The sequence below is a fragment of the Salvelinus namaycush genome, chromosome 8 (assembly GCF_016432855.1).
Source record: "Salvelinus namaycush isolate Seneca chromosome 8, SaNama_1.0, whole genome shotgun sequence".
Taxonomy (NCBI): Eukaryota; Metazoa; Chordata; class Actinopteri; order Salmoniformes; family Salmonidae; genus Salvelinus; species Salvelinus namaycush.
Genome location: NC_052314.1, coordinates 6,974,595 through 7,001,437, shown reverse-complemented (window position 1 = coordinate 7,001,437; position 26,843 = coordinate 6,974,595). Strand labels below are relative to the sequence as shown.

General features: G+C 44.8%; 1 protein-coding gene across 2 annotated transcripts in view; it reads left to right on the top strand.

The window, feature by feature from the left end:
• LOC120052345 (zinc finger protein 609-like) overlaps nt 1-26,843 on the top strand; it is a 164,574-nt gene that overhangs the window by 32,961 nt on the left and 104,770 nt on the right. For both annotated transcript variants that reach the window (XM_038999198.1, XM_038999199.1), the window contains exon 2: nt 24,071-24,937. In XM_038999198.1, coding sequence (XP_038855126.1) covers nt 24,203-24,937 — 735 coding nt within the window. In that variant the 5' untranslated portion in view covers nt 24,071-24,202. The remainder of the gene's footprint in view (nt 1-24,070; nt 24,938-26,843) is intronic.

The following is a 26,843-nucleotide window of genomic DNA, read 5'->3' as shown; positions in this document are numbered from 1 at the left end:
GTGTTTCTCGCTGGAGGTAGACTAATTTCCGTGGTGTTTCTCGCTGGAGGTAGACTAATTTCCATGGTGTTTCTCACTGGAGGTAGACTAATTTCCATGGTGTTTCTCACTGGAGGTAGACTAATTTCCATGGTGTTTCTCACTGGAGGTAGACTAATTTCCATGGTGTTTCTCACTGGAGGTAGACTAATTTCCATGGTGTTTCTCGCTGGAGGTAGACTAATTTCCATGGTGTTTCTCGCTGGAGGTAGACTAATTTCCATGGTGTTTCTCACTGGAGGTAGACTAATTTCCATGGTGTTTCTCGCTGGAGGTAGACTAATTTCCATGGTGTTTCTCACTGGAGGTAGACTAATTTCCATGGTGTTTCTCACTGGAGGTAGACTAATTTCCATGGTGTTTCTCACTGGAGGTAGACTAATTTCCATGGTGTTTCTCACTGGAGGTAGACTAATTTCCATGGTGTTTCTCACTGGAGGTAGACTAATTTCCATGGTGTTTCTCACTGGAGGTAGACTAATTTCCATGGTGTTTCTCACTGGAGGTAGACTAATTTCCATGGTGTTTCTCACTGGAGGTAGACTAATTTCCATGGTGTTTCTCACTGGAGGTAGACTAATTTCCATGGTGTTTCTCACTGGAGGTAGACTAATTTCCATGGTGTTTCTCACTGGAGGTAGACTAATTTCCATGGTGTTTCTCGCTGGAGGTAGACTAATTTCCATGGTGTTTCTCGCTGGAGGTAGACTAATTTCCATGGTGTTTCTCACTGGAGGTAGACTAATTTCCATGGTGTTTCTCGCTGGAGGTAGACTAATTTCCATGGTGTTTCTCGCTGGAGGTAGACTAATTTCCATGGTGTTTCTCACTGGAGGTAGACTAATTTCCATGGTGTTTCTCGCTGGAGGTAGACTAATTTCCATGGTGTTTCTCGCTGGAGGTAGACTCAACTTTTAGTAAAGCCACCTGGAAGGCAACTTGACTTAAAAGTATTTTTCAATGGGGCATTTCCAAAGACCTGTGGTTGTAATATGGAGTAGACAAGCAAAAAAATCATAATCCAAGGTTAGAGCTGGGTGGTTTGTTCTCAGGGAGGTTGTTTCTTGGCCTCCGGTTCAATGTTATCTCAATTGTGTTGGGCTAGCCACAGGATGACCTTTAACCTGCATTTGGAATGTTTGATTTCACTGTTGCATGGGGTGTTGTTGGAAATTCCTGTTGGTGAAGTAACCAGCCTTACTGAACAAACAATGTGGAAAAACATCCTTGCAAATTTTTGACTTTTCTTGTTCCTCCCTTGTCCTGTCACAAAGCGCTGGGAAATGAATGCACAGGACCTGGTTCACGGTTTCAACACCTGCTAATGGTTGTCTTGGAAACTTGTATCAATAACATGTCATCAAGACGAGGCAGCAGTTGTTTGCGGTTTTCTTTTTTAGTGTTTAATTTGAAATGCCAGACATTCCACTAGAAACCACTTCTGAACATGACTCTCTCTCTCCTGGGTGTGACCTAAATGCCAAGCTGTTCCAGTGCGAGCCAGCCAAATGGAACTGTGCTCTACGCCGTTCCTGCAGCAACAGCTGGTGTGCGTGGATGTGCCCTAGTTATTAAAGGTGATTTATTGAATTATGGAAATCAGTGGAAGCCTAAACTGGTCCTTCAGGGCCGAGGCATCCTGCTCTTGACTTCATTAAGCGTTTAATTGATCAATAATGTGTGTCAAGAAAACAGAGCCTAGTGATTTAGAGAGCTGTGGCTAAAGTGAACCAACTACAGACTAACTGCAGAGCAGTGGATTTACAGTGGAGGAAGCCATGCTTACAGGATCTATGGGAGGCCTTTCTCTGTCTGCCTCCTGCACTCCTAGCCACATCTAACCCTGTCTGTCTGCCTCCTGCACTCCTAGCCATGTGTAACCCTGACTGTCTGCCTCCTGCACTCCTAGCCATGTGTAACCCTGACTGTCTGCCTCCTGCACTCCTAGCCATGTGTAATCCTGTCTGTCTGCCCCTGCACTCCTAACCATGTGTAATCCTGTCTGTCTGCTTCCTGCACTCCTAGCCATGTGTAACCTTAAGCCTGTCTGTCTCCTGCACTCCTAACCATGTGTAAACCTAAGCCTGTCTGCCTCCTGCACTCCTAACCATGTGTAAACCTAAGCCTGTCTGCCTCCTGCACTCCTAACCATGTGTAAACCTAAGCCTGTCTGCCTCCAGCACTCCTAGCCATGTGTAACCCTGTCTGTCCGCCTCCTGCACTCCTAGCCATGTGTAACCCTCTCTGTCTGCCTCCTGCACTCCTAGCCATGTGTAACCTTAAGCCTGTCTGCCTCCTGCACTCCTAGCCATGTGTAACCCTGTCTGTCTGCCTCCTGCACTCCTAGCCATGTGTAACCTTAAGCCTGTCTGTCTCCTGCACTCCTAACCATGTGTAAACCTAAGCCTGTCTGCCTCCTGCACTCCTAACCATGTGTAAACCTAAGCCTGTCTGCCTCCTGCACTCCTAACCATGTGTAAACCTAAGCCTGTCTGCCTCCAGCACTCCTAGCCATGTGTAACCCTGTCTGTCCGCCTCCTGCACTCCTAGCCATGTGTAACCCTCTCTGTCTGCCTCCTGCACTCCTAGCCATGTGTAACCTTAAGCCTGTCTGCCTCCTGCACTCCTAGCCATGTGTAACCCTGTCTGTCTGCCTCCTGCACTCCTAGCCATGTGTAACCCTGTCTGTCTGCCTCCTGCACTCCTAGCCATGTGTAACCCTGTCTGTCTGCCTCCTGCACTCCTAGCCATGTGTAACCCTGTCTGTCTGCCTCCTGCACTCCTAGCCATGTGTAACCCTGTCTGTCTGCCTCCTGCACTCCTAGCCATGTGTAACCCTGTCTGTCTACCTCCTGCACTCCTAGCCATGTGTAACCCTGTCTGTCTGCCTCCTGCACTCCTAGCCATGTGTAACCCTGTCTGTCTGCCTCCTGCACTCCTAGCCATGTGTAACCCTAAGCCTGTCTGCCTCCTGCACTCCTAGCCATGTGTAACCCTGTCTGTCTGCCTCCTGCACTCCTAGCCATGTGTAACCCTGTCTGTCCTGCCTCCTGCACTCCTAGCCATGTGTAACCCTAAGCCTGTCTGCCTCCTGCACTCCTAACCATGTGTAACCCTGTCTGTCTGCCTCCTGCACTCCTAGCCATGTGTAACCCTGTCTGTCTGCCTCATGCACTCATAACCATGTGTAAACCTAAGCCTGTCTACCTCCTGCACTCCTAACCATGTGTAAACCTAAGCCTGTCTGCCTCCTGCACTCCTAACCATGTGTAACCCTAAGCCTGTCTGCCTCCTGCACTCCTAACCATGTGTAACCCTAAGCCTGTCTGCCTCCTGCACTCCTAACCATGTGTAACCCTAAGCCTGTCTGCCTCCTGCACTCCTAGCCATGTGTAACCTTAAGCCTGTCTGCCTCCTGCACTCCTAGCCATGTGTAACCCTGTCTGTCTGCCTCCTGCACTCCTAGCCATGTGTAACCCTGTCTGTCTGCCTCCTGCACTCCTAGCCATGTGTAATCCTGTCTGTCTGCCTCCTGCACTCCTAGCCATGTGTAACCCTGTCTGTCTGCCTCCTGCACTCCTAACCATGTGTAACCCTGACTGTCTGCCTCCTGCACTCCTAGCCATGTGTAATCCTGTCTGTCTGCCTCCTGCACTCCTAGCCATGTGTAACCCTGTCTGTCTGCCTCCTGCACTCCTAACCATGTGTAACCCTGACTGTCTGCCTCCTGCACTCCTAGCCATGTGTAACCCTGTCTGTCTGCCTCCTGCACTCCTAGCCATGTGTAACCCTGTCTGTCTGCCTCCTGCACTCCTAGCCATGTGTAACCCTGTCTGTCTGCCTCCTGCACTCCTAGCCATGTGTAACCCTGTCTGTCTGCCTCCTGCACTCCTAACCATGTGTAACCCTAACTGTCTGCCTCCTGCACTCCTAGCCATGTGTAACCCTGTCTGTCTGCCTCCTGCACTCCTAGCCATGTGTAACCCTAAGCCTGTCTGCGTCCTGCACTCCTAACCATGTGTAACCCTGACTGTCTGCCTCCTGCACTCCTAGCCATGTGTAACCCTAAGCCTGTCTGCCTCCTGCACTCCTAGCCATGTGTAACCCTAAGCCTGTCTGCCTCCTGCACTCCTAGCCATGTGTAACCCTGTCTGTCTGCCTCCTGCACTCCTAGCCATGTGTAACCCTGTCTGTCTGCCTCCTGCACTCCTAGCCATGTGTAACCCTGTCTGTCTGCTTCCTGCACTCCTAGCCATGTGTAACCCTGTCTGTCTGCCTCCTGCACTCCTAGCCATGTGTAACCCTGTCTGTCTGCCTCCTGCACTCCTAGCCATGTGTAACCCTGTCTGTCTGCCTCCTGCACTCCTAGCCATGTGTAACCCTGTCTGTCTGCCTCCTGCACTCCTAACCATGTGTAACCCTGTCTGTCTGCCTCCTGCACTCCTAACCATGTGTAACCCTGTCTGTCTGCCTCCTGCACTCCTAGTCATGTGTAACCCTAAGTCTGTCTGCCTCCTGCACTCCTAGCCATGTGTAACCCTAAGCCTGTCTGCGCTCCTATCATGTTGACTGACTGTCTTAAATCCCACTTCTGGTTATTTATATAGCTAAACCAATGACTATAATTTCTCACTTAGACCTAACTGACATTTCCTTTCTCCAAATCTGTTTGGTAAAATCCAGTATTTAGCAGTGTGTCAGGCTGGACGGTCGTGGAGTGAACATGTTAGAGAAATGCAGACCCTAGTCTAGGTTGAACATCAACCCCAGGTCTAGTGAAAACTGCTAAGTAGCTTAGCAGTGCATTGAACTTCCCAGCACATCCATGGCACAGCCTTGACAGCTGTCGTGCATTGGTTTGTTTCGCAAAAAACAATACCATGGAAACCCTCAGACGTTATAAGGGGCAGAAGAGTCATAGTTCAGAGGGGCCTGTTATGAAAAGCAATCAGCATTAACAAAGCACTAATCTCATCAGAGGAATTTGCCTGTTTAAATTGGACAGGGTTGAACTAAATTGGTCATTCCCTGCATGCCTGGGGAAACTAGGGCGTTTTCCCCGGCCAAAGGTCACGGAGAAAGGTCAAGATAAGCTCTGACAGCGTTTTAACTACTTTGCAGACATTAAACAGGCAATCATGTTATCAGTAAAAAATATATAAAATTCCCAGTTTATGCTACAAAACCAACTTTATAATAGGTTTTAAAAATAGTTTCTATTAGACTCAACATATCATGACGTACACAGTTCAATGCCTGATTAATATAATTCACCAATACATTTCTTGGTAGTTAAAAAAAATATTTCTATCAGGTTGTAAATCAAAGCTGGCCTGGTTCTATGTTTGCTCAGCATACACTGTTTGTTTCAATGACTCAATATTTTGGACAAAAACGGACAAATTAAATTAAGGCTGGGAATGTCAATACAATCAAACTAGCAAGGGCAATGATCACAAGTCAGTCACAACGTGGCTAATAGGCTAGCGTATCTATTTATGTAGCAAGCTAAAAACAAGGATTAAAAAATATATATTTTTTAAATGTATTAATTTTTAAACCCCCTTTTTTTTCTCCCCAATTTCGTGGTATCCAATTGGTAGTAGTTACAGTCTTGTCTCATCGCTGCAACTCCCGTACGGACTCGGGAAAAGCGAAGGTCGAGAGCCATGCATCCTCCGAAACACGACCCAACCTAGCCGCACTGCTTCTTAACACAGCGCGCATCCAACCCGGAAGCTAGCAGCACCAATGTGTCGGAGGAAACACTGTACACCTGGCGACCGTGTCAACGTGCACTGTGCCCGGCTCGCCACAGGAGTCGCTAGTGAGCGATGAGACAAGGATATCCCTGCCGGCCAAACCCTCCCTAACCCGGACGACGCTGGGCCAATTGTGCGCCGCCCCATGGGCCTCCTGGTCACGGCCGGCTGCGACAGAGCCTGGGCTCGAACCCAGAATCTCTGGCGGCACAGCTAGCACTGCGATGCAGTGCTTTAGACCACTGCGCCATCCGGGAGGCCCTAAAAAAAAAAAAGAGTTTAACGTTAGCTGGATTGCTAGCTAGCTGCTAGGAAGATGTCATGTCTTTGGAGGAGTAGGTGAGTGACTGACGAGTAGACTACAATTCCCCATTTATCAGTGAAAGTTTGACGGCCAACTAGCTAAAAACGTTTGAGAGTTTATCTAATGTTCCTTTGTTATATTTTATCTCGTCTTGCTCTGGCATTAGTTAATCTTGTTGTTGATGTGCGTAACTGAGGGAGAGAGAGTCTACCTTTTTCATGGTTGTTTGATCAATAGGACTGTAAAGTTCCCAAATGTAAGAGGACTCCTGTGGTATTTACATATTTGCAGAAATCCATTCAGGTATATTTTGTGGCTTTTGGCGAATGCGTTCTAATGATCTAAAGTCACGTTTTTGAAAATGCATGTAAACACACAGTCCAGTTGAAAGTGAATGATGGCAGGCCTGTGTGGCAAATGGCTTATTTGCATATAGGCGTACTGTATGACTGGCTGTGGCGCACCGGTCTGTGTAGACTCCGGTCCGGGACGAGACGGATGTTTTTATTCCGTTTTATTTACTACAGTGTCTTAATTGTCCAAACGCACGGCCACTTTCCCGCTCTATATTGCTATATAATTTTCACAAATGCCTTACTCTACGTCATTGCCAAACATTCTAAGAATTTATGAAAAGGTGAAAATGACCATATCGAAGCGCTCGCTTGTCAGAAAATAGTGTAATTCTTCCTGGGGGTGTATATGAACAGACTTTAAGATTTAATGGTGCTAAAATGCTACCAGTTCCACTTTAATCCTAATGATTTCAGAATGAACGTTCAAAAATAATCACAGCGCTTTAATCCTCAATTTAACTTGTGATATGACAATATTTACAGCAGCAATGCTATTTGCATATGTAACCATGCATATTTTACTTTGTGTTTTGTAACTTCATGGCAGCTCAGCGAGTTTAACAGCGGCGTCTATGGGAAGGAGCCCCTTCAGTCCCCATTAGACAAGTAGTAAGGCTTAATAGGCTATTTTTGCACAATACAATCAAAATGGAAAGGTTAATTCTGGACATTGGCACAGTTTGACCGCCTGAAACAATTTCAGTGCTGAGGAAGGGAGTGCTTTATAACGGTATCTGCCATATGAAAGGTTAGGCAGTGCTTGATAATGGCATCTGTGTGAGAAGGCTGGCCGATGCCCTTTCATGAAACGTTTTCACTAAAAGTCAGAAACAGTTTCTTTTCAATGTGAGATTTTTTTATAAATATTTAAATACAAAAACAGGCTATAAAATGGCAAAGTTAATACCTAAAATGAAGCTTTCCTTGCTCACCTCTCACTCCAAAACTGGCATTCTCCCATAAGTATTTAAACACCTGCAGCTCATTAGCTTAGTTAGTGGGAGGAGTCTACTATTAGCCAACCTGTGCTGCCGTACAAACATACCTCACATACATTCAATTAAAGACAATGAACTGGTTTAGGTGATATGGTGGAAAATATTAAATTATATTAGAGGAGAGAGTCCTATACATAAATAATCAAATACACAGACTTACACATAGACTTATGGGAAATATTCAGTCTTTTTAAGTGGGGATGTGTTCACATCGTTACAATCTGCCATATGGAATGTTAGGCTTGTTATTTGGAATCCTAGTTTCCTTGTACTCCTGCACACAATAAATGAAAACTATTAAAATATGAAACTGCAGAGCAGTGATTTTAAACAGCTTAAATGTGTCTTATTTTGTCCAGTTCTAACAAACCTGGGAAACATTAACAAACAACTTGGAAGAAGATGAATACATCTGAAGATCTAGTGTTTGTCTGGTCATAAAAGCAGCACATCTTGACTAAGCTCAGAAGCTTAGCAGTGACGGCTGTGTGGTCCATATCGAGTGTCCGGAAACATATTTCAGTCAGCTGTTACATTTCATTTCAACCCGACAAATTCTGAATAAATCTAATGCATCTGGTGCAGAAATGCATCCCTGTTTTAGCTAGCTGCACATTCTGACTTAATTGTAATCAACACTGCTCAAGTCATATCTCGGAGGCTAGTAAAACATGACACAATTGATTAGGCTGTGCTTCAGAGACCCTAGAAATGTCACTGAGCTACTGATACGTTGCACAGTGGGACTCCGCTGTAGAGTAGTGATCATTGGAGCTGTAATGGCTGTCTGAACATGAGTGACAGGAGAAAATGGTCTACTCTCCTTGAGGCTGAGCATTGTCTCTGTGTTCCCCCGGGACCCTTCTGTTCTCTGGGTTGATACAGGGCCATTTTAGTGGTTGATGGCTTGGCTCTCTCTAATAGAGCCTCTTGTAAATGCTGCATAGCTGCACTTCACACTTCTGGGGAAATCAATCAGGCAACTTGTCAGGTCTGTGAAGGTGCGGACGGACCTCTTCTTGGCCGGAGTTGTCAGCAGAGCACTGTTTCTGTGCTGTGTGTAAAAAGGGCCTGGAACTGATCTGTGACATGGCGGCTGGGTCTGCAATGCGCTCCCTCTCTTTGAACCTATTACCCCGGGGGGGGGGGGGGGGGGGGGTTCTCATCCCACCCGCCTGCCAAATCGTTTTCTCTCTTTCCTCTCTTCTCATCCACCGATCATGATGGAGTGAAATCTGATGCATACCGATTACCCTGCTTTATCCGTATGTATGCGCCATGGGAATGGAGATGAAAGCAACGGGAAATGTTTCATTTCTGCCTCTGCCGCGGCTTATCTGGCAACACAAGGGAAATATCAAAGGGTTTCTCTGTGGTCTCGACTGGAGTAGCATGGCCCAGCTGAACTAAAAAGCCACGGTCTGCAACGACCAGATAAAGAGACTTTCACGTATACCTTTTAGGGCTGCCGAGGCAACACCAAACAGTACCCAGAGAGACTGAGAACCTTTTTCTGAGTGTACTGTGTTGTGTAGGGGCAAGGAAATTTAAAGTCCTGTACTCTGAAGTGGCTCCTAGTGGTTAGGGTGTAGAGGTGGCAGGTAGCCTTGTGGTTAGAGTGTAGAGGTGGCAGGTAGCCTTGTGGTTAGAGTGTAGAGGTGGCAGGTAGCCTTGTGGTTAGGGTGTAGAGGTGGCAGGTAGCCTTGTGGTTAGGGTGTAGAGGTGGCAGGTAGCCTTGTGGTTAGGGTGTAGAGGTGGCAGGTAGCCTAGGGTGTAGAGGTGGCAGGTAGCCTTGTGGTTAGGGTGTAGAGGTGGCAGGTAGCCTTGTGGTTAGGGTGTAGAGGTGGCAGGTAGCCTAGTGGTTAGGGTGTAGAGGTGGCAGGTAGCCTAGTGGTTAGGGTGTAGAGGTGGCAGGTAGCCTAGTGGTTAGGGTGTAGAGGTGGCAGGTAGCCTAGTGGTTAGAGTGTAGAGGTGGCAGGTAGCCTAGTGGTTAGAGTGTAGAGGTGGCAGGTAGCCTAGTGGTTAGAGTGTAGAGGTGGCAGGTAGCCTAGTGGTTAGAGCGTAGAGGTGGCAGGTAGCCTAGTGGTTAGAGCGTAGAGGTGGCAGGTAGCCTAGTGGTTAGAGCGTAGAGGTGGCAGGTAGCCTAGTGGTTAGAGCGTAGAGGTGGCAGGTAGCCTAGTGGTTAGAGCGTAGAGGTGGCAGGTAGCCTAGTGGTTAGAGCGTAGAGGTGGCAGGTAGCCTAGTGGTTAGAGCGTAGAGGTGGCAGGTAGCCTAGTGGTTAGAGCGTAGAGGTGGCAGGTAGCCTAGTGGTTAGAGCGTAGAGGTGGCAGGTAGCCTAGTGGTTAGAGCGTAGAGGTGGCAGGTAGCCTAGTGGTTAGAGCGTAGAGGTGGCAGGTAGCCTAGTGGTTAGAGCGTAGAGGTGGCAGGTAGCCTAGTGGTTAGAGCGTAGAGGTGGCAGGTAGCCTAGTGGTTAGAGCGTAGAGGTGGCAGGTAGCCTAGTGGTTAGAGCGTAGAGGTGGCAGGTAGCCTAGTGGTTAGAGCGTAGAGGTGGCAGGTAGCCTAGTGGTTAGAGCGTTGGGCCACTAAACCTTTTCGATCGAATCCCAAAGCTGGCAAGGTAAAAATCTGTCATTCTACCCCCTGAACAAGGTAGTTAACCCACTGTTCCTAGGCCGTCATTGTAAATATGAATTTGTTCTTAACTGACTTGCCTAGTGAAATAAAGGTTAAATAATTCTGACACTAAGAAGAGAATGGCTGGCCTCTCCAGGTCCTGATAATTCAAGCATTTCGCTACACCCGCAATAATGTGTATGTGACCAATCAACTTTGCTTTGATGATTCCCATCACCTGGAGCCTGGTTTGGGATATTTCAATTTCATTCGGCACACAATCCAATTACACTGGCCGGCCTCGGCGTGGATCCCTGCACGGAATACCCGTCCCTCATTAGCGGGTCCCACTGAAATGACTCATTAGCCAGGTCCTACAAATGTAATTGAAGTACTTATTTGGTTGTTATTCTGCAATGCTAAAGGTGCCAGCCTCAAGAGGCGATCAAGACCGGGGCTGTGCTGCCAAGACCGGGGCTGTGCTGCCAAGACCGGGGCTGTGCTGCCAAGACCGGGGCTGTGCTGCCAAGACCGGGGCTGTGCTGCCAAGACCGGCTTAGTTTTTATTTGCTTTCTATCGTGCCGGCTTTCATCACCACTGGCATGTTGTGAAATTGGGATCGAAGTGGAATTTCTCATTCTGTGTGCCTGTTGCCATGGATACACTGTAAACTGAGGTTCTGAATGAGCGTTATTGAAATGACAAATTGCAGTTGGAATCCACTCTCCAACCCCTGAGGGAAAGGCTCTGCTGCTCTCCTATTCAGGAAAATATTGATTCAATCAGAGATGTTTGAGAATGGTGAAACAGAATGTTGTTGATGGATTGTAAAATGATATACTGGAGCATTGCCCTTTCAGATTGTTCCTTTAATCCCTCAGTATTGAACTAGACTACAGTGGGAGGCAATGCACGCAGGCTCAGTGAATGCAAACCCATTATTAAGATATGAAAACACTTGATGTCGAAAAGCTTTTAGGCCTAAATGGTAGGCTTCACAAAATAATTGGGTGAATGAGGTCATGTGACAACAGATTCCCTTTGGCAGGTAAGGATTATCTTTGTGTTTGACAACCCTGGGAGATTGATTTGATGAGTGACACTGATCCGAATGGACAGCATTTAACCTGCGTGGGATGTTTAAACGGCATACGGGTGCTTTTACTGATAAGGGCAACACAATAGGTCATTACGGGGTTTCCAGAACCCTCTCGACCCTACCAGACGGGACGATGTGAAGCAGTACTGATATGTGACTGCTGAAGGTGGCCACTGTCTGTAAAAGGCTGACAGTGAAACCGGTGAGTTATGAGCCTGGCAGGCAGAGCCCCGGCGGCCATCGGGGATCCGCCTGTCCCTCCTTAATGATAGCTGAATAATGCAGGCAGGCAAAGCTCCCAGGAAGCAGAAGCAGAGCACACTCAGCCCAGCAGCCACGTCAATAGCCGGGCAATCAATGCCTGCCTAGTGCAGAGCGGGTTCCGGGTCTGCAAAAGCAATAGGGCCGTCTGTATCACTCAGTGTGTCATCATCTCTGAGCGAAGGCTCGATAAATCGTTCCCCGGGCCTGCCACAGTGGAGGGGTGTCTCTGCTCCCAGAGGTCTCTGATTTAGTGAGGGGGAAAAACAAAAGGAAGATGAAACCATAGCAACTCTTTCATCTGATGTAGCGGGTCTAATCTAACCAGGGGGAAGTGCTTCTGTCTGTGCTGCTGCTGCTTCTTCTCTGCCCCGCCCCAGCCTCTTCAGAGAGCTCTCTGTGATTCACACAGAGCCTGTCACTTTCTCTCTGCGCCAGCAGGCTTTCAAACCTCATTCTTTATTAGAGTTTTTCAATTACTCTGCAGCGAAGGGGGAACTAACAAAAATGAAAGGCGGTGCTGTGCAGACAGAGGCAGAGAGCTCTGCCCAATCAGGTCACAGGTTCTCTTGTGTAATCTCTCGCGCTTGTTTTACCCAGCTCTCCATCTTGTCTGTTTTTTAATTTTCCTCCGCTGCTTTGAAAGCCCTGACAGAACCGCGGTTGGAATCAATCTAATCCCTTTGTCTGTCATCTTGTTGCGAGAGGCGTCCCTTGGCCCGCGTCTGCTTTATTTTCCCTTCACGTTTCTCATCAGGCAGAGGCATCCGCTGCGAATGCCTGTGTTAATTAGGCCCTTGTAGTGCAGCGGGAGCATGTCTGCCCAGATTCACTGGTGCCTCTCCTCGCTGTTCACTTCCTGGCTCACTGGCATGTGGCAGAGAAAGCTAATTGAGTTTAGATATGTACAGACACCTGGAAGGGCACCTGTATCAGCACAGTAAACCACCAGGGTTTGTGTGTGACTGAGTGGAGAGGACAACCTGTTCAGAGGCTAACAGAGCACACTCAGTACACACTGAGCTGGCGCTAGCTACTGTAACCATCGAGTAGGAACTGTATCTTTCTGTATTTAATGGAAGTCATGCTTTTTGGTGTCAAGATGTTTTAATGTAGCACAGAGGTACAGCGAATTGAAAAGGAATGATCTGTCGGAATGGGGCGTATTAGAATCATGAGAATCTCAGTACATATAGAATCTCAGTACATATAGAATCTCAGTACATATAGAATCATGAGAATCTCAGTACATATAGAATCTCAGTACATATAGAATCATGAGAATCTCAGTACATATAGAATCTCAGTACATATAGAATCATGAGAATCTCAGTACATATAGAATCTCTATACATATAGAATCATGAGAATCTCAGTACATATAGAATCTCTATACATATAGAATCATGAGAATCTCAGTACATATAGAATCTCTATACATATAGAATCATGAGAATCTCAGTACATATAGAATCTCAATACATATAGAATCATGATAATCTCAGTACATATAGAATCTCTATACATATAGAATCTCAGTACATATAGAATCATGAGAATCTCAGTACATATAGAATCTCAATACATATAGAATCATGAGAATCTCAGTACATATAGAATCTCAATACATATAGAATCTCAATACATATAGAATCATGAGAATCACAATACATATAGAATCTCAATACATATAGAATCATGAGAATCACAAAACATACAGAATCTCAATACATATAGAATCATGAGAATCTCAATACATATAGAATCATGAGAATCTCACTACATATAGGATCTCAATACATATAGAATCATGAGAATCTCACTACATATAGAATCTCAATACATATAGAATCATGAGAATCTCACTACATATAGGATCTCAATACATATAGAATCATGAGAATCTCAGTACATATAGAATCATGAGAATCTCAGTACATATAGAATCTCAATACATATAGAATCATGAGAATCTCAGTACATATAGAATCTCAATACATATAGAATCTCAATACATATAGAATCATGAGAATCACAATACATATAGAATCTCAATACATATAGAATCATGAGAATCACAAAACATACAGAATCTCAATACATATAGAATCATGAGAATCTCAATACATATAGAATCATGAGAATCTCACTACATATAGGATCTCAATACATATAGAATCATGAGAATCTCACTACATATAGAATCTCAATACATATAGAATCATGAGAATCTCACTACATATAGGATCTCAATACATATAGAATCATGAGAATCTCACTACATATAGGATCTCAATACATATAGAATCATGAGAATCTCACTACATATAGGATCTCAATACATATAGAATCATGAGAATCTCACTACATATAGGATCTCAATACATATAGAATCATGAGAATCTCACTACATATAGAATCATGAGATTCTCAATACTGGTGAATACATAGACTACATCAAATTTGTTGAGTAGAGTGTTGGAGGCTATTTTGTAAATGACATCGTCAAAGTCAAGGATCGGTAGTATAGTCAGTTTTACGAGGGTATGTTTGGCAGCATGAGTGAAGGATGCTTTGTTGCAGAATAGGGAGCCGATTCTAGATGTAATTTTGGATTGGAGATGCTTAATGTGAGTTTGGAAGGAGAGATTACAGTCCACTATGTATTACCTAGGTATTTGTAGTTGTCCACATATTCTAAGTCCGATCCGTCCAGAGTAGTGATGCTGGACGGGCGAGCAGGTGCAGGCAGTGATCGGTTGAAGAGCATGCATTTAGTTTTACTTGCATTTAAGAGCAGTTGGAGGCCATGGAAGGAGTGTTGTATGGCATTGAAGCTTGTCTGGAGGTTTGTTAACACAGTGTCCAAATATGGGCCATAAGTATATAGAATGGTGTCGTCTGCGTTGAGGTGGATCAGAGACTCACCAGCAGCAAGAGCGACATCATTGATGTATACAGACAAGAGAGTCGGCCCAAGAATTGAACCCTGTGGCACCCCCATAGAGACTGCCAGAGGTCCGGACAACAGGCCCTCCGATTTGACACACTGAACTCTATCTGAGAAGTAATTGGTGAACCAGGCGAGGCAGTCATTTGAGAAACCAAGGCTGTTGAGTCTGCCGATAATAATGCGGGGATTGACAGAGTCGAAAGCCTTGGCCAGGTCGATGAAGACGGCTGCACAGTATTGTCTTTTATCGATGGCGGTTATGATATCGTTTAGGACCTTGAGCGCGTGGCTGAGGAAACCAGATGACGAGCTCGGAAACCAGATTGCACAGCGGAGAAGGTACGGTGGGTTTCGAAATGGTCGGTGATCTGTTTGTTAACTTGGCTTTCGAAGACCTTAGAAAGGCAGGGTAGGATAGATATAGGTCTGTAGCAGTTTGGGTCTAGAGTGTCACCCCCTTTGAAGAGGGGGATGACCGCGGCAGCTTTCCAATCTTTAGGGATCTCAGACATTACAAAAGAGAGGTTGAACAGGCTAGTAATAGGGGTTGCAACAATTGCGGTGGATAATTTTAGAAAGAGAGGATCCAGATTGTCTAGCCCAGCTGATTTGTAGGGATCCAGATTTTGCAGCTCTTTCAGAACATCAGCAATCTGGATTTGGGGGAAGGAGAAATGGTGGAGGTTTGGGCAAGTTGCTGTGGGGGGTGCAGAGCTGGGTTGGTCCTGGTTGGTCCCTGAATGGGAGACCAGGTGGTGTTGGAGAGCCAGTAGGAGGTGCTCTCTCCTCGGATTGCAAAAAAAAAATATCCCAAGGCAGTGATTGGGGACTTTGCCCTGTGTAGGGTGCTGTCTTTTGGATGGGACATTAAACAGGTGTCCTGACTCTCTGTGGTCACTAAAGATCCCTTGGCACTTAACACCCCTACTCTTATGATAACACAAGTGTCCTGGCTAAATTCCCAATCTGTCCCTCATACCATCACGGTCACCTAATCATCCCCAAGCTTACAATTGACTCATTCATCTCCCCTCCTCTCCCCTGTAACTATTCCCCATGTTGTTGCTTTCAATGAGAATGTGTTCTCAGTCAACTTACCTGGTAAGGTAAGGGTAAAATAAATGAAAAATATTGCAATGGTATTGGACTTCAGGTAGCTCAGGACTAGTATCAAGTAATTATCTCAAATTGCAGCATTTCCAGCAGAATGACTGTTGAATTCTAAACCCTGGAAAACGGTGTAACAGTATTTCTGTGACGACAAGCTGTGTTGCTCCTTCCACATGACCCTGGGGTTTTCAAATGGCTAACTGTTGCTCAGAATCCTCCACGGAGAGAGGAGTGGGGAGACAGAATTGCTTGGAATCGCTTGCCACAAGTGTCTGTCAATCAGGGGATTTTTCCCATGTTGCCACAATCATGAAGTAGAGCAGAATTTGTGAGAGCAAATAAAAAAGAAAAAATTATGGATTGGTGGGAAATTCAATTGATCTGGCAAGGGATGAAAAATGCAATTATTTAAGCCCCCTCCACTGAAGTCCAAAACAATAAGATATATTTAATAAGATTTAAGATGACTGATTGATCTTATGAATGCTTATTAACTAAACGGAGAAGTCTTTTGTCAAATCTGAGGTAGTAAATTGGGCTATAACCGGTTTGTTTGATAGAGGAGACAACAGAAGTTCTGTACGGAGGAGTTTTATACTGTGTTCTGAAAACAGGAGTCTTGGTCGTTCCACCTCCAGAAAGCACCAGAAAGAGGATGGAAACCATCAGGTTGTTCTGAAAACAGGAGTCTTGGTCGTTCCACCTCCAGAAAGCACCAGAAAGAGGATGGAAACCATCAGGTTGTTCTGAAAACAGGAGTCTTGGTCGTTCCACCTCCAGAAAGCACCAGAAAGAGGATGGAAACCATCAGGTTGTTCTGAAAACAGGAGTCTTGGTCGTTCCACCTCCAGAAAGCACCAGAAAGAGGATGGAAACCATCAGGTTGTTCTGAAAACAGGAGTCTTGGTCGTTCCACCTCCAGAAAGCACCAGAAAGAGGATGGAAACCATCAGGTTGTTCTGAAAACAGGAGTCTTGGTCGTTCCACCTCCAGAAAGCACCAGAAAGAGGATGGAAACCATCAGGTTGTTCTGAAAACAGGAGTCTTGGTCGTTCCACCTCCAGAAAGCACCAGAAAGAGGATGGAAACCATCAGGTTGTTCTGAAAACAGGAGTCTTGGTCGTTCCACCTCCAGAAAGCACCAGAAAGAGGATGGAAACCATCAGGTTGTTCTGAAAACAGGAGTCTTGGTCGTTCCACCTCCAGAAAGCACCAGAAAGACGATGGAAACCATCAGGTTGTTCTGAAAACAGGAGTCTTGGTCGTTCCACCTCCAGAAAGCACCAGAAAGACGATGGAAACCATCAGGTTGTTCTGAAAACAGGAGTCTTGGTCGTTCCACCTCCAGAAAGCACCAGAAAGAGGATGGAAACCATCAGGTTGTTCTGAAAACAGGAGTCTTGGTCGTTCCACCTCCAGAAAGCACCAGAAAGAGGATGGAAACCATCAGGTTGTTCTGAAATCAGGAGTCTTGGTCGTTCCACCTCCAGAAAGCACCAGAAAGAGGATGGAAACCATCAGGTTGTTCTGAAAACAGGAGTCTTGGTCGTTCCACCTCCAGAAAGCACCAGAAAGAGGATGGAAACCATCAGGTTGTTCTGAAAACAGGAGTCTTGGTCGTTCCACCTCCAGAAAGCACCAGAAAGAGGATGGAAACCATCAGGTTGTTCTGAAATCAGGAGTCTTGGTCGTTCCACCTCCAGAAAGCACCAGAAAGAGGATGGAAACCATCAGGTTGTTCTGAAAACAGGAGTCTTGGTCGTTCCACCTCCAGAAAGCACCAGAAAGACGATGGAAACCATCAGGTTGTTCTGAAAACAGGAGTCTTGGTCGTTCCACCTCCAGAAAGCACCAGAAAGAGGATGGAAACCATCAGGTTGTTCTGAAAACAGGAGTCTTGGTCGTTCCACCTCCAGAAAGCACCAGAAAGAGGATGGAAACCATCAGGTTGTTCTGAAATCAGGAGTCTTGGTCGTTCCACCTCCAGAAAGCACCAGAAAGAGGATGGAAACCATCAGGTTGTTCTGAAAACAGGAGTCTTGGTCGTTCCACCTCCAGAAAGCACCAGAAAGAGGATGGAAACCATCAGGTTGTTCTGAAAACAGGAGTCTTGGTCGTTCCACCTCCAGAAAGCACCAGAAAGAGGATGGAAACCATCAGGTTGTTCTGAAATCAGGAGTCTTGGTCGTTCCACCTCCAGAAAGCACCAGAAAGAGGATGGAAACCATCAGGTTGTTCTGAAAACAGGAGTCTTGGTCGTTCCACCTCCAGAAAGCACCAGAAAGAGGACGGAAACCATCAGGTTGTTCTGAAATCCTTTCTGTCGTTAGAAACGGATACAATTCCTGCAATATTATTGTTACAATATCATTTAATCTCTGAGAAATTAAGCTAATTGTTAGCACCCAAATTGGCCATTTTAATTAATAGGATTCATGTACTATTCAATAAATTATAGTACCTAAGATTCGATTTGGACCTAACTTTTTTCTAACAAGGAGTAATTATGATACATTTTTTTGAATTCATCATGTATGATACAACGTAAATATACACTATATACAGTGCCAGTCAAAAGTTTGGACACCTACTCATTCCAGGGTTTTTCTTTATTTTTACTTTATTTCTACATTGTAGAATAATAGTGAAGACATCAAAACTATGAAATAACACATATGGAATCATGAAGTAACCAAAAAAGTGTTAAACAAATATATATTTTATATTTGAGATTAATCAAAGTAGCCACCCTTTTGCCTTGTTGACAGCTTTGCACACTCTTGGAATTCTCTCAACCAGCTTCATGAGGTAGTCACCTGGAATGCATTTCAATTAACTGGTGTGCCTTGTTAAAAGTGAATGCGTTTGTGCCAATCAGTTGTGACGAGGTAGGGTTGGTATACAGAAGATAGCCCTATTTAGTAAAAGACCAAGTCCATATTATGGCAAGAACAGCTCAAATAATCAAAGAGAAACGATAGTCCATCATTACTTTTAAGACATGAAAGCCAGTCAATCATGAACATTTCAAGAACTTTGAACGTTTCTTGAAGTGCAGTCACAAAAACCATCAAGCGCTATGATGAAACTGGCTCTCATAAGGACCGCCACAGGAAAGGAAGACCCAGAGTTACCTCTGCTTCAGAGGATAAGTTCATTAGAGTTACCAGCATCAGAAATTGCAGCCCAAACTAACAGACACATCTCAACATCAACTGTTCAGAGGAGACTGCGTGAATCAGACCTTCATGGTCGAATTGCTGCAAAGAAACGAATACTAAAGGACACCAATAATAAGAAGAGACTTGCTTTGCCCAAGAAACATGAGCATTGGACTGGTGGAAATCTGTCCTTTGGTCTGATGAGTCCAAATTTGAGATCTTGTCTTTGTGAGATGCAGAGTAGGTGAACAGATGATCTCTGTATGTGTGGTTCCCACCGTGAAGCATGGAGGTGGTGGTGTGGGGGTGCTTTGCTGGTGACACTGTCAGGGGTTTATTTAAAATTCAAAGCACACTGACCCAGCATGGCTACCACAGCATTCTGCAGCGATACGCCATCCCATCTGGTTTGCGCTTAGTGGGACTATTATTTGTTTTTCAACAGGACAATGACCCAACACACCTCCAGGCTGTGTAAGGGTTATTTGACCAAGAAGGAGAGTGATGAAGTGCTGCATCAGATGACCTGGCCTGCCCAATCACCCGACCTCTACCCAATTGAGATGGTTTGGGATGAGTTGGACCGCGGAGTGAAGGAAAAGCAGCCAACAAGTGCTCAGCATATGTGGGAACTCCTTCAAGCCTGTTGAAAAAGCATTCCAGGTGAAGCTGGTTGAGAGAATGCCAAGAGTGTGCAAAGCTGTCATTATGGCTGAAGGTGGCTACTTTTTTAGTTACCTCATGATTCCATGTGTGTTATTTCATAGTTTTGATGTCTTTACTATTATTCTGCAATGTAGAAAATAGTAAAAATAAAGGAAAACACTTTTTTTTGTACAACCCTTATTTTACCAGGTAAGTTGACTGAGAACACATTCCCATTTACAACAACGACCTGGGGAATGGTTACAGGGGAGAGGGGGGATGAATGAGCCAATTGTAAGCTGGGGATGATTAGGTGACCGTGATGGTATGAGAGCCAGATTGGGAATACAGTGTGTCCAAACTTTTGACTGATAGTGTGTGTGTGTGTGTGTGTGTGTGTATAAAAAAAGTAGATACTCTAGTTTGGGTTCACTTAGAAATGTCATTGTTTTTGAAAGAAAATCACTTTTTTTTCAAAAACATTAAAATAACATCAAATTGATCAGAAATACAGTGTAGACATTGCTAATGTCGTAAATGACTATTGTAGCTTGAAACGGCAGATTTTTAATGGAATATCTACATAGGTGTACAGAGGCCCTTTATCAGCAACCATCACTCCTGTGTTCCAATGGCACGTTGTGTTAGCTAATCCAAATTTATCATTTTAAAAGGCTAATTGATCATTAGAAAACCCTTTTGCAATTATGTTAGCACAGCTGAAAGATGTTCTGATTTAAAGAAGCAATAAAACTGGCCTTCTTTAGACTAGTTGAGTATCTGGAGCATCAGCATTTGCGGGTTCGATTACAGACTCAAAATGGCCAGAAACAAAGTACTTTCTCTGAAACTCGCCAGTCTATTCTTGTTCTGACAAATGAAGGCTTCCATGCGAGAAATTGCCAAGATACTGAAGGTCATGTACAACGATGTGTACTACTCCCTTCACAGAACAGCGCAAACTGGCTCTAACCAGAATAGAAAGAGGAGTGGGAGGCCCCGGTGCACAACTGAGCAAGAGGACAAGTACATTAGAATGTCTAGTTTGAGAAACAGACGCCTCACAAGTCCTCAACTGACAGCTTCATTAAATGGTACCCGAAAAACACCAGTCTCAACTTCAACAGTAAAGAGGCGACTCCAGGATGCTGGCCTTCTAGGCAGAGTTCCTCTGTCCAGTGTCGTGTGTTCTTTTGCCCATCTTAATCTTATCTTTTTATTGGCCAGTCTGAGATATGGCTTTTTCTTTGCAACTCTGTCTAGAAGGCCAGCATCCTGGAGTTGTCTCTTCACTGTTGACATCCAGACTGGTGTTGTGCACCAGATTTGAGAGAAATAAGCTTTTTGTGTGTATGGAACATTTCTGGGATCTTTTATTTCAACTCATGAAACATGGTACCAACACTGTACATGTTGCGTTTATATTTTTGTTGAATATAAATGTGGTTTTGTAATATTTTCTGTGGAAATTAATTAGTCCTTGTGCATAGAGTTGTATGGCTTGTATACCTTTGCAGTGATTGGCTTTTGTTTATCATACATTTTAAAGTGAAACATCTGAGTCTTGACATCACTCTGCCATGGACCTGCCCAGATTCTTTTGGAACAATTACCATGTAAGGAGCGTGTTACTGAAGGACAATGAAAAGAGAGCAGAGCAGCGAGTGGACATTTTGTAATCACGTCTCATCCTGCTGAAATCCTCCGACTTCAGTTCGTTTAATTAAGTGTGGAATTAGAGACAGTTCACCAGAAAGGCAGTTCTCAGAATAGCTCTGGCATCCTGCTTGCCTTAGAATAATCGACTGTCATTTCAAGCAGCACAAAAAGTCTTATTAGATTCTATGTTATCTTTTCAACACGGTCTTTCCCTGACATTGCAGGATAGAGTTCTTAAAATCGCAGATTGATCAAATCAAATTAGTTTATTTGTCACATGCGCCGAATACAACAGGTATAGATAGACCTTACAGTGAAATGCTTACTTACAGGCTCTAACCAATAGTGCAAAATAAGGTATTGGATGAACAATAGGTAAGTAAAGAAATAAAACAACAGTAAAAAGACAGGCTATATACAGTAGCGAGGCTATAAAAGTATCAAGGCTACATACAGACACCGGTTAGTCAGGCTGATTGAGGTAGTATGTACATGTAGATATGGTTAAAGTGACTATGCATATATGATGAACAGAGAGTAGCAGCAGATTGATAGTCAGACAGCCTAAGTGTTTATCAGGTAGAACCCATCCATTTTTGCAGTATGTTTGACTAGATTCTTCCTGATTCTGTGGCCTCAAGTTTTTTAGTTGGGATTGTATTTGACGGGAATGCTTGCCCCTCTCAGCAGGCTCAATCCCTGTGACTAAAGGATTAGACCAGACTACTAAAGAGTTATTTTTATTTATTCTCCCCCCCCCACCCCACCCCCTGTCTGACCATCTGGCTTCACAACCAATCAAACGCAGACGGAGCATTTTACCCTGCTGCTGGCCGAGCATGTCAAGAGTTCAACAGAACACTCTGCAACACAGCCAGAGCTATAGTAGCTAGAGCAAGGAAGGAGCCAATGCTGAAAACGGTGGCTAATCCACTGGCTATATCCTGTTTCCTGTGAAGGGAAGATTTTGTTTGTTGTAAAGTTACATTTTTGTTGTTATTTACCTTTCCATTTCTAGAATAATGCCAAAGCAGAGTATCTAAAATGGTAATGTACTTTGTTTATGTTACGTGTCATGCATCTCAGACTATGCAAACATCTCGAGTGCATCACGCTCTTTCTTTCTCTCTGTGTGTGTGTGTGTGTGTGTGTGTGTGTGTGTGTGTGTGTGTGTGTGTGTGTGTGTGTGTGTGGGAGGGTGGGAGGGAGGGAGGGAGAATTAGCCTTCCATTGTCATGAAGGAGCAAAAGGGTTACGCCAAGGCATTCATATGATAAGTGCCTTGAAAAGAGGGCTTGTGAAGGAGAAGCTCCTCTTCCGGCACACGAGTTGTTTTTGACCTAGTGTTAGGAAATCAAAAGCGGCAAAGGGCTGTGATCTATCTCAATGGAGGCAAAGGGCTGTGATCTATCTCAATGGAGGCAAAGGGCTGTGATCTATCTCAATGGAGGCAAAGGGCTGTGATCTATCTCAATGGAGGCAAAGGGCTGTGATCTATCTCAATGGAGGCAAAGGGCTGTGATCTATCTCAATGGAGGCAAAGGGCTGTGATCTATCTCAATGGAGGCAAAGGGCTGTGATCTATCTCAATGGAGGCAAAGGGCTGTGATCTATCTCAATGGAGGCAAAGGGCTGTGATCTGCCTCAATGGAGGCAAAGGGCTGTGATCTATCTCAATGGAGGCAAAGGGCTGTGATCTGCCTCAATGGAGGCAAAGGGCTGTGATCTATCTCAATGGAGGCAAAGGGCTGTGATCTGCCTCAATGGAGGCAATGTGTGTCGGGGCCCATAAAATGCCTGGGTCTTGTTTCACTCTTTATTGGTCTGTCACGTGTAAAAAAAAAATGCTTGTGTGGGGAATACCAATAACTCAGAACAAACAGGTTAAGAAGAAGGCCATTGCTAGAGAGTCTCTTTTTGCCTTACATTTTGGTCCGCTTGATCGTACAGGCTGGCTAAGATGAACCAGAACTTAGGCCTAAGTGTTTCTTTTTGTTTAGTCAGGTCCTCCCACCCCCACTGATTTATGAATGCTAATCTATTTGTGTGTCGTATTAAATGTCTCACAGCGGAGAGGTAGCCTAATAAGATCATGGTTGCTTCATCAAGACCTTCATTACAGATCATTAATGCTGACACTGTTTTTTTTCTTCTCCCCCATTAGTTTATATAGAGCAAACTGGGTAAGTGGGCTTTGATGCCGGCAGTAGAAGTCAACCTTGTTTTGGTGCTTTTGTTGACTGCAGTGGATTGATATGTCATGGTGTTAATTAGACTAAATATCCGGTGAGGGAGGAGCTTTGGTGAGGAGCCTGGAGCTTGATCTCTGGGGAAGGCTTTGTGGCTTTGATGATTTCAGAGGTCTCTTTAGTCCTGCCTGACGTCAACCTGCTGGTAAAAGAGGAAATGGACTCCATATGTGTTTGGTGTTTTGCAGAAACCTCACCCTCCCTGGCAAAGCCGCCATGTGCCTTGTAAACCTAAAGGCTGCTTTCTGCCTGAACTTGAGAGTGCATCGAGGAAGCTTGGTTATTGTTTTCAGGAATGGTACAGTTTATGATAAGCAAAGCTATTGCACCTTCAAATTAGGTCAAATACACACTACACATTAGATCAACGAGACTACACATTAGATCAATGAGACTACACATTAGATCAACGAGACTACACATTAGATCAACGAGACTACACATTAGATCAACGAGACTACACATTAGGTCAACGAGACTACACATTAGGTCAATGAGATACAGAGACTACACATTAGGTCAACGAGACTACACATTAGGTCAACGAGCTACAGAGACTACACATTAGGTCAACGAGACTACACATTAGGTCAACGAGACTACACATTAGGTCAACGAGACAAAACATTGTCAGAAAGACTTTCCCTCAGGCACCTGTTTAGGAATAATTATTTGTACACATTGTCTGAAAGTGCTTTGTAGGTTTACAATACTTTATGAAAGTGGATACCGTCTTGCCTGCCAGACCTTCCTGTGTTACAAGATTCGAATATCTGATCTCATTATAGTTTATCTTGGAATGTTAGAGCTTGACTTTTGACTGCGTACTTTTCACACATTTTCTCTTCCTCTCTTTACAGAGCAAACAATGTGGGTTACTGGGAAGGGGATACGGAGAAGACCCTAAAGCTGCTGTAAGCCTTCTCCCACTGCCTCCAGTGGTCTGAGAAGGTCAGACTTAACTGTGGCGCGCCTGGGCCGCTGGCACTAAGATGTCCCTAAGCAGTGGCACTGCAGGCGGGAAAGGTGTGGACTCTAATGCAGTGGACACTTATGACAGCGGCGACGAATGGGATATAGGTGTTGGCAATCTGATCATTGACCTTGACGCAGACCTAGAAAAGGACAAACTTGAGATGTCTGGTACTAAAGACGGTGGGGGCATGGCTGCCCCTCCCAGCGCTGTAGCAGCTCTACCGGACAACATTACATTTGTTAGCCCCGTACCCGCTGCTCAAGGCAAAGAGAGTAAACCCAAATCAAAGCGTAGTAAGAGCTCAAAGGACAGTGGCAAGGCCTTGGCCTCAGACGGGGCCAAGAAAGAGGCCCAGGTGCGAACCCAGGGTGAGGTCACAGGATCCGCCATTGGTACAGGTCCCACGGCAAACACCAACTCTGGAAAGGGTGCCGAGAAGAGCAGCAAAGCCTCCCGGAATGTTCCTGGTGGAAAGAAAGACAAAGAGGGTGGTTCTGGGAAAACTAAGAAGGAGAGAAGTGAATTTGTGGCTACTACTGAGAAGGATGTAGGTGCCCTAGTTTTGCCTTTGGCATGTCGTGGCATTCCATTTGAGGGTACGCAAAATACAGACTTGGCTGTGACTGAGCAACTTGGGAATATCGCCCTGGATTCCACACGGATTGTTGTACCACCGTTAGCCATTAGAAGTGAGCCAGAGGAGATGGACAACGGCGAATGCAGAAACCTGAAGAAAATGACAAGTGAAAAGGTACGAAACAAGCCGTCTCATGTCTTCGTTTTGCGTTTGGCTGCTAATCAACTGATTTGAACGATGGCAGATGTTTGTTTGCTGCTGGAGTATTAGTATGTCTAGCTCATTATGACCAAGTGATTTAGGAGATTTTGATGTAGCACTTTGCTTTCAAGTGGAGTGAGCAACAGACGTAATCTAGTTCTCTGTGTGGGGGGATAAGAGCTTTGTGCTGTCTCGAAACCTCTCATGTAATCACTGAATTTGATGGGTGTTAAGCAGTGCATGGGGCTCCATCTTAGCGCTAATGTCTCCTCCTCAGGGGACTTTTACGCTGCTGTACACACCCCGTAGCCCAGAAAAAAGTGAATTATGTTCCGCAAGACACAACATTGGCATCAGTCTGTAGCACTACATACCATAGATTCCTGTCCTCTGTTTGCTAGTCATTTCAGCAATGGGTTACTGCTCAGGCCCTTCACTGCCATTAGGATTTGCAAACCTGGTGTTCTCAGGCACTCAAATTGGCAGACTTGTTTTTACAAGGCTATGGGTTGCTTGTGGACATAGCGAGGGGGTGGAAGGCTTCAGTGTGCCAGATGTCAGAGATGTGAGAAGCCAGAGTTCCGCAGTTCTCTGATAAGGTTCCTGACAAGGTCCCTGGAGGGTTTTGTAAAGCCATCTCGTGAAGAGGCTTTGCACCAGGAGATCAGTTCCACCCGTCGGCCGTATGTCACCGCCAGGCGCTGAGACTAAAGTGAAGCTCCAGGGGTAGTGTCCGATGTCTTGTCCTGGCAACAGATCCGCTTTTTTCAGCCTTGCACTTAGTCAGCTGGGGGGGGGCACTTTCAGGCTAAAGTTACCCATTAGACATAATTACTGGCTACTCATCTCCAAGTCATGACGAGAGTATGCTTTTTAAAGTGTCCATCGGATGGCACTTGGTGGATCGACAGGAGAAGGTATCAAAGGTTGTCACTTTGAGCTGTGTGATAGCTACTTCTGCTGTAATTAAGAGTCCATCCGGATCCCACTAAGCACGTTTCCATCCACAGCTCAGTCATACCATATAAAAAATAAATTTAAAAACGAATGACAGCTGTGATGGAAACAGGAAGTTTCAGTATAATTTTATAAATGCCGACAGATTATTTGTTAGTTCGACATGGTGGGATCTTTTGTTTTTGTCTGTAAAATGTATTACGTGAGAAATGATGGTGAAAACGCCTTTATGCACAAATATTGTTGTAATAACAATAATATTGAAGTAAACTGATGATATGGAGTCACGTGATGACATGTTGCGCTGTCCTCTCACTACGACTCATCCAGAAACATACAGTTTATTAGGCTACAGATGAAATAAATGATGATGAACTTCACAGGGAGGTGAAAGAGCAAGATGATGATGATGAGCTTGATGCTCCTTTCCAATAAATATCCAGGGTCTTATTCTGGTGACATGATCATCGATGCTTGGCTGACGTTTTCACTAAATAACATTCTGTCTCTTAACCATAATAATCTCATCATGTAGACTAGCCTGCCTGCACTGTATCTGCCAGTTGTTGGCTTAGAGTTTAGGCACCAAGACCAGAGGAGGCACATTCCCTATTTAACACAACAGTTTGTGACAAACCTATCAGTAGAGTTCAACTTTAGATGTTTATTCAGTACATGAAAACAAAAGCGAAAAAAAGTACATTTTTGTGTGTACTATGTCATCACGCACTGACTTTTATCCGCATCAAGTCCACAGGTGGGAAAAGGTGCATATTTTCTTTATACGAATTGTAGAATATTCACATTAAAATCTGTTGCCAATTGGATGGAACACTCTACTGAGAGGGTTTTCTGCTTCCGCTGTATTGAAGAGGCCATCCGCATCCCACTGAGAGGGTTTTCTGCTTCCGCTGTATTGAAG